This window comes from Patella vulgata, chromosome 8 (genome assembly GCF_932274485.2).
Source record: "Patella vulgata chromosome 8, xgPatVulg1.2, whole genome shotgun sequence".
Lineage (NCBI taxonomy): Eukaryota > Metazoa > Mollusca > Gastropoda > Patellidae > Patella > Patella vulgata.
The window spans coordinates 34,766,671-34,775,087 of record NC_065886.2 but is presented as its reverse complement, the minus strand read 5'-3'; the positions used below and the strand labels follow the sequence as shown (position 1 = coordinate 34,775,087).

At 35.7% G+C, this 8,417-nt stretch overlaps 1 protein-coding gene across 1 annotated transcript; it reads right to left on the bottom strand.

The window, feature by feature from the left end:
- Positions 1 to 5,592: 5,592 nt before the first annotated feature.
- LOC126830456 (uncharacterized) lies at positions 5,593 to 7,871 on the bottom strand. The gene is made up of 2 exons (XM_056102986.1): positions 7,777 to 7,871; positions 5,593 to 7,580 (listed from the first exon to the last, which is right to left on the bottom strand). Exons 1-2 carry the CDS (start codon positions 7,862 to 7,864, stop codon positions 6,334 to 6,336), a joined length of 1,335 nt encoding a protein of 444 aa, XP_055958961.1. The 5' UTR covers positions 7,865 to 7,871; the 3' UTR covers positions 5,593 to 6,333.
- Between the last annotated feature and the right edge of the window lie 546 nt (positions 7,872 to 8,417).

Genomic DNA, 8,417 nt, shown 5'->3' with positions numbered 1-8,417 from the left:
TATGAATATTAATTAATGAAATCTGTCAGGGAAAGGAAAACCAAAATCTCGATCTAGACTATACGTACATATGATGAGTACATGTATATCATAGACTAGCATTGTACTACTGTCTGAACCATCGTAAATTTTAAACGGATTTCCTTCGATTATGAACAAACTACTTGACTTTGGTTAATATAAACGTACCTGTGTGTTTAAAATTACCTCTCGTTAAATAATACGGAAGCGTATAGGGGTCATGCAAAGAGCTGACTATTCTCGCTATAAAAAATAATGCATCTTTAATTGTGTGACACAAACTAAAATCGCCTAATTATTGAAAATACAGGCACTGACCTACTTAAAACTATAGGCCTGCATCGGTTGGACCCATAATTCGTCTATGAAGATCAGCTATGAATAGTAAAAATGAAATAAAATGGGGTTTAACGTCTTACTTTTTGCTCCACCTGGGCTAATGAAGACTGGGCCATACAGTGTGCCATGAGCGAAATTTTGCTTGGACAGCGGTGATACAGCCTTCTCGTATATCGAATTTCAACTGCAACTGCCAATAATTAGAGCTAATATAATTTTGAGACTCTAGTCCAAGTTTCAAAGATATTTTTTCAGTCGATTAAAGACTAAATTGGGTAATTTAGCTTTTGAATAAAAGGTTAGGTTGCTAAAATTTGTGTTTTTGTGTCGTTCGTATATGTGTTTAACAATGTAGAGCTAATGTAATTTTGAGACTCTAGTCCAAGTTTCAGGATTATGGTTTTTGTGGATTAGCGACTAAATTAGGTAATTTAACTTTTGAATAAAGTGTTAAGTTATGTTAATATCACATGTATTTAAATCTAGGGATGTAGGTATAGTTTTTCCTGGAAAAACTCAAATTAACGGTACGTCGAAATTGTGAGATTATCGCAAATTCATTAATACGAGTTCAGTGTAGGAGGCTAAGGTAAGAATAAGACACTTTTGTTTAGAAAGTGGGTGGGATATACGGTAAATTTTATCCGTATATAATTTTGTGTAATTAAATTTCGCTTTAGAAACGTAATATAAACGTTAAATATATATTTGCTAAATGCTATTTTGTGTCATTAATTAAATTTTGCTTTAAATTGTTCATGCGAGGTGATTACGAATTTGTAATTTGACATGATGTCTGGTTATTATAAACAATAGGTATTCACACTGGGTTAAATTTGACGTGTGTGAAAGTCACGTGATTTCAGTGATGATTTGAATGAAGTTATATGGTAGTTAAAAGCTATATTTGTCATGTTTATACAATATAGACTGATGTCCGAGTGAATCAAACTACAGTCATTTATTTCGGACATAGTTATATTCTGAATAAATTATATTCTGGTATTGTCATACGTTTGAGCTCAACTTGTGACAGTGTCAGTCTGATAGGAATGTTTATGTAATAGTGCTTGTGTTTATAAAAAAACGAAATACTAAATTGTAAATGATTAGGTCAAAAGATAACATTATTGACGGAGAAATATGAAATAATAATATTATTGTTTTGGCGGAATTATAAAACAGAAACGCAATTATAAAATTGTCCATTACTGAGTTAAGGTCAAGGGGTCAGAGATAATTTGTAGATTTATAATTAAAGAGACACATCGAAGTTTATTTAATAATTAAACGAAGTTTAATTCTAATTAAAAGTAAGAGTTAATAATAAGACGTAGGAATAGTTAGTTCTCGTTCTGATGGCACTAACATGTTTGATTGACGGATAAAATTGTGCTTTGTCCAACACCAATCATCGCAGTAGAGTGAAGGAAATTCTTAAGAAGTCGGGATCTGTTGATTAACTTAGAGACTCCTTGGATTCTGGAAGGGAAGATGTCGCAATTAAGTATGTTTATATGTATCCAGCTATGATATATAAAATGTAAGAACGAGCTATTGCATTGTTGTTCCTGGTAAGACAAACGTCTTAAATAACTGAGAAAACAGTAAGAAGTAAATACACAACGTGAAGTTGAAGCAGAGACGACAGGTGAAAATACTTGACGACCACAAGACTATTAAAATATGTAGTAAGAAAAGATGCATGGGTCATACGCCGGATGTGGCGACCGGTATTAGTGCGTGGGTCCATGGGGCTACATATTTTAAGCAGCTAATTAGGAAGAAGAAAACCCGTAGAACCAGTACCCGAAAGAAATCTGGTAGAAAAAAAATTGGTGGAAAAAAGAAATCCGGTGGAAAAACCAATTGGTGGAAGACAGATTTTTGGTGAAAATATTCGCAAAATTGGATAAATACATTTTTTTCTGGAAAATTAAACGTGTTAAGTTGTTTAACAGATCAAATAAAAGTATCATAAGATTGAAATACAATAAGTGTTCTAAATGCAACTGTACAGAGAATAAAATATAGTCATTCATGGACAGTTTTGATGGACAGGTTTATTAAACAATAGAAATTCACTAGTTAGGTATGCGTATTATCGGGTTAACATGACCTGTATTAAGTATAGTAAATTTTAGTTATTAATTAAATGAAAGTGAGTCTATAGGGGGTAGGTTAAAAAACTAAGGAATAATAATAAGGAAACGGAATAGGGAATGAAATAAGGAATTAATGTTGTCTCCGGATCGCAGTAGGAAGATGGTAGAGCTAAGGATGAAGCTTGTGAGTGATTTACCTAGTTTCCATGTTTGACTGGCTTTTTCTACTGAATCCGTTATTTCGTTGTTTCGATATATGTGCCATACACCGGATGTGGCGACCGGTAATATATGATACGCATTTGGTATATTTCGTGGAACATACTATCATAATGTGACTGGCTAAACGTCCGCGAGCCACGGTGGCTCAGAGAATAAGACTTGGCTCGCTAGCCCGTGTTCGATCCGTGTGTTAACCGAGAAAGTTCATCGGCAACTTTCGCGGTGGTTCACCCTTGTCAGGGGCACAGGACAGAGAGCTTGACAAAGAACAACGCATAGTCGTTGCGATGGGACAAACAGTTGAAAGTCCATATACGTGTTTCCCCGTAGCGCCGTTGCCTGGTAAAATTCACCCGCATTAGTACAGTCGGAGCAGAACAGTAGGACATTAAATGCCATTTCATTTTCATTTCGCTAATCGTCCGAGACATGTTTAATATTTCGTGGAACATACTATTATTTAGATGTTATTTGAGTAGTGTAAGAATATGGTTTTAAATGGTATTTGAGTAGTGTAAGGCCATGGTTTTAAATGTTTTTGAGCAGTATATGACTATTGTTTTAAAAAGCAGTTAAGTAGTAAGGCTGTGGTTGTGTTAGGTATACGCGAGGTGAGAATATTTCACGGCAATGTGATTCGCGAAATATTGTGTTGTTCGAAAATAGTATTGTTTGTATTGATGCGGTTCTATGGTCTGCTGAAACGATGATCAAAGATAATTAAAGTGTACATTATTGTCTAAATAAGCGCTCATATAGTCCAATGATTTTACGAATGTACAATTGATCTGAGAGGACATTAAAATTTGTTGTTGTTATAATGGTTGATTAAGAGAGAGATATGTAAATACTCATTATATTCTAATAGAAAACCCACTAATATATCATGATTAATATGCATCAATTATTGATTATTATTTATACTCAGGTATATTTAATGATAGATTGACAGGATTGTGTATAGCTGTATTCATTCGAACATTATTATACTAACAAATTCTAGTAAATGTATGACATTTTTGTTTTGCATAAAGATCTTAATTTTAAAGATTATGCCAACATTTTAAAAACTCTGAATCTTGTTAAGATATCTTTTGTAGGCTATTTTTGTTCTATTCTTTGGAACCTTAAAATAGACGAAATGGGTATAAAATATATACTAATGTAATATTAGTGTATATATAGTGCGTTACATTCAATTTTTAAATTCTTTAATGTAATTTCTAATCAATTATGTTCGTTGAAATACACGAAGTCCAAATTGAACGACAGTCTTTTGCGCCTACTTAGTCCATTCTACGTTTGTGCTTTAAATTATTATTTAGTCGCTGTGAATCAGCCATTTTTAATTACTTCCGCATTGCCTTTACACGACTTCCTTGTCTGATTTTAAAATATTCATTGTATATTGTTAGTTCGTATTGTGTGAAGTCTGTATGATTAAAGGCACGGGAGACGCTTACGACTAGAACACCGGATCCATTTTTATGATCTGATATGTACGTTTGTTGTTTGTGATGTCTGTATATATTGTGTCTTGTCCGTAGATTCGTCTTGTAAATTTCTATTGTGTGTGGTACAGTCCCCTCTGCACTTACTTTTTACAATTAAATATTGAATATTAGGATCGCATATTTTCGCGGTAAAATAACATCATCAATGTTGATTTAATTGGACCAATACTGAAATCTTATTCGCGTTTTAAATTTTGAATCGTAAAGCATATACCCATTTTAATGTTGGGGTTTGCCATGGAGCGATGTCATTATTAGAACAATATGACGTATGCATGTTGTCTGGATCAACCAGGCACCACTATCCGTATTTGTTTGACCAAAGACCATACCAAGACAACGCGATAGACTGATTCTCCATGATTGTATATAGCGATTTCCCAAATTTTGAAACAGTAGATATACAAATAATTATGTTTTGACTTTCTCAGAAAATATAAATTATTACTTTAAAATTCGAGCTCGAAATAGGCTACTATTGTCATATTAGGTTTTTCTTCAATGTGCTGAGATTGAGATTTGAGAAATATGTTTCTTGGATTGTTTCCTTTATTGTTACTTTCTTTTATTTTGCGCGAAGCCTGCACCAGTCGAGACCCGGGAACGTACAGCGCAATCACTAGATTTCATATTATTATGTTTGTAGGGTATCGCCTGAAACGTCTGTATATATGTCTTGTGTCTTGTCCACGGGTTTGTCTTGTTAGTTTGTTTATGTGTCGTAGATTGGTCCTCTTGCACTTACATGTACCACGGTGGCTAAGTGGCTAAGACGCTGGCTCGCTAGCCAGGAGGTCGGGTGTTCGATCCTTGCATTGGACGAGAAAGTTCGTCCAGATTTTCCGGCGTGGCCCCCACCACCCTTGTCGGTGATGCAGGACGGAGGGCCTGACAAGTACAGTTGTCTAGTCATTCGGATGGGACGTAAAACCGAGGTCCCGTGTACACATTGGCGTGCACGTAAAAGATCCCTTGACATTTGGAATTCGATATAAGAGTAGGCCCTAGTGCCGCAAAATGTCCCTTATAGCACACTGTATGGCGTATGCCCGTCTTCATTAGCCCAGTTCGGAGCAGAACAGTAGGACGTTAAACCCGACTTCATTTCATTTTCAAATATGCGACAGAAAACGATAGAAATAATCAATACTTTATAAATTTAGAAAAAAAACGACAAAAATTATAATAATTAAGAACCAACGAACGGCAACAGAGTAAAAGTCTGTTCAATGCATGCGTGGCGTTAAAAAAATCCCACTTTATTCAATAATGTAAATGATGGAAATGTGGAAATTAGTAAAACGATCAATAGAACTCTGACGTTTGTGACATAAATCCGGTAGGATGATTTACCCAATACATAATTTAACTTTACATAGCAATGTGTCTAAACAGTACATTTGTAATTATATTTACAAAATTATCCGTTAAAAGATAAAAGGCTTTTTGTGCCAAAAATATTGAACGTAGTTTTAGAAAATTTAGTTACAAAAGATTACTATATAAAAATCTAAAAAACATAATTTAATATTTACAAAGAATTACTATTAAGTAAAGGATGTCAAATGGCAAAAGCATATTCACAAAACGATATAAAAATCTAGAACATATCCTTCAAAATTCAGTTACAAAGTAACTAATAATGATTACAATCTAAAAATCTAAAATAAATATTTACAAAATTTAAATAAAGAACTATATGTAAAAATCTAAAATGCATTTTTACATAATGATTTCGCAGCTTTTATTGGTAAATGAAAGAACGAAATATTTAAACTAACTAATAACAGGTTGTGTTGATATATATCTCTTTCTAATTTCTAGTATTACAAATCCGGGGAGATAACTCGCCTTTGTTCACCGGTTGTTTTCAAATACCATTTATTGTCATCGCCGTATTCTAAATTATTGTTTATTTAGGTCCCGTGCGATGTGGTTGGTGTCAGGAGAGAGAGAGAGAGAGAGAGAGTGTGGTTCATCTTTTTCCTTCGTCCCAATAAAGTCAAGTTAAAACAGAAGTTTATTTGGGTCCTGATAAGAGCCTGGTCTTTGATTCACAGTTTCTCTACCAATCATGATGACACCGATTGAGTAGCTGTGATTGGTGGAACAGTATTTCCATAGCTGTGGCTTTAGACCTCGGTTTCAAGATTCTGGTGAATATTGGATGCTTTGTCGCGCGTCTCTTCACTTAGATTTTCGAAGGTCACAGGATGTACTTGGGTGGTAATACATGTTGAAGCAGTATTTTCATAATCGTGGCTTCCAATCTTTGTTCCAAGACTTTGATTTTCATTGATTGTTCTGTCCCGCGTTGCTTCATCAAGGTTCTCATAGGTCACAGACAGTGCTTGACTACTGGTGCTTCGGGAATCCGTATTCACATAATCGTGGCTTTGAACGTTGATGTTAAGTTTTTGATAAACATTGACAGTTCTATCTCGCGTTGCTTCATCAAGTTTGTCATAGTTTACAGGCAGTGCTTGACTAGATATGCTTGGGGAAGCCGTATTCACGTAATCGTGGCTTTGCATATTGGTAGGAAGATTTTGGTAAACATTTACTCTTCTGTCACGCGTAGATTCATTGAGCTTGTCATAGTTCACTGGCGAAGCATGATCGGTGGTACATGCGGAAGTTATATTTTCATAAACGTGGCTATGAACTTTGTTTTTAAGGTTTTGACAAACATTGGGTGTTCTGTCTAGCGTCGTGTTACTATTTTCGTCACAGTTCGCTGCTACAGTAGCGATGTCTTTTGGATCAGTATTCTCGTAGTCGTGAATTTCATCCTGCGGTTTGAGGTTCTGATAAACATTTGTCGTTCTGGAGGACGTCGTTGCATTTCGTTTGGCAAAGCTTATCGATGTGGAAGCCGTATTACAGCCATCTATACGTTCAATACCAGAACCAGTATCGTCAACGCGATTGAGTAAGTTCACTAATTCTTTTATTTTTGCATAGCCATCATCCACATCATTATCATCATAACCACCAATGGCGTCGTGGTCGTCACTATCATCGATATTATCGTTTATTTCATGTTGTTCAACAGCATCAGCAGAATCGTTGTTGTCATCAACATTACCGTTTATTTCATCATGTGCAACAGCACGAACAGCAGCTATAGCAGGGGTAATACCAATTACATGATCATCGATAGTATCATGTATATCAATTTGTAGGTTAGAAAGGAACTGCTGGTACATGATTGCTGGAACTGGCTGCACAGAAGCGGAGAACGCTTCTCTTGATAAGGACTCAAAGGAATCTATGTTAGTAACGGCTGTGGTAACAGTAATGGGTGGAACCAAATCGTAGAACATAGACACTAGATTAACGGGCTCGGGTGCAGTGTTCAACTGGTAAGATGTAATATCTGAAAACAAACCCATAATAGTTTAAATAGATAAAACAAAATCCATACTTGTTTTTGACAAATAATTCCATGTAGGCTCGGAATAGGACAGCCTTTGTTATTTCAGCCATCAGTGGATTGTGATGTCATTAAGCGTATTGTGTTGATAGTATTCGCCTTGATTATTATGTCATTTAAAAACATCAAAACAACTCACTCCTTGAAAAATACTTCCTGTAGAAGAAAACAGTTGAGCTTATGAATACTACTATAATTAGCAACGACCCAGCTATTATATAACCCATGTGACTGTTTGCTGTAATTAAATAAAAAACATTAACATTAAATGCATTAACCATTTGAAATAAGGGGTTTAATGCTTTACTGTTCTGCATCAACTGGGCTAATGAAGACAGGCATACTCAATACAGTGTGCTATGAGCCAAACTTTGCCTAGACAGAGGCATTGCGGCCTACTCTTATTTAGATTCTAACTGTCAAGAGTTCTTTTACGTGCAAGCCGGAGAAAGGGGGGCGGGGGCGAATGGTTAGCACGTGCGCTGCTGTATCATAAGGCCTGTCAATGAATCAACTGGCGGGGTTTTGATTCCCCAGTTGTACGTGACTTGGAGTAGGGTCGCCTGACCAACCTCGTGGGTTTTCTCCGAGTCCCCCGGTTTCCTTCCACTGATAAAGACCCCTACGCGCAAGCGAATTGTTGAAATAAAACTGAACCATATGTTAGTCTTGAAATAACCTAGTTTGTATCGAGTGGACGTTAAACCCATCTGTCTGTCTGTCTGTCTGTCTCTCTCTCTCTCTCTCTCTCTGTGTACAATCCAATGTGTACACGGGACC

Bases quoted from the DNA above. Each gene is read 5' to 3' on its own strand.
- LOC126830456 (XM_056102986.1), bottom strand. From the start codon at position 7,864: ATGGGTTATATAATAGCTGGGTCGTTGCTAATTATAGTAGTATTCATA. The intron at 7,581-7,776 runs GTGAGTTGTTTT...GTTTGTTTTCAG, and splicing joins CAGGAAGTATTTTTCAAGGA to ATATTACATCTTACCAGTTG.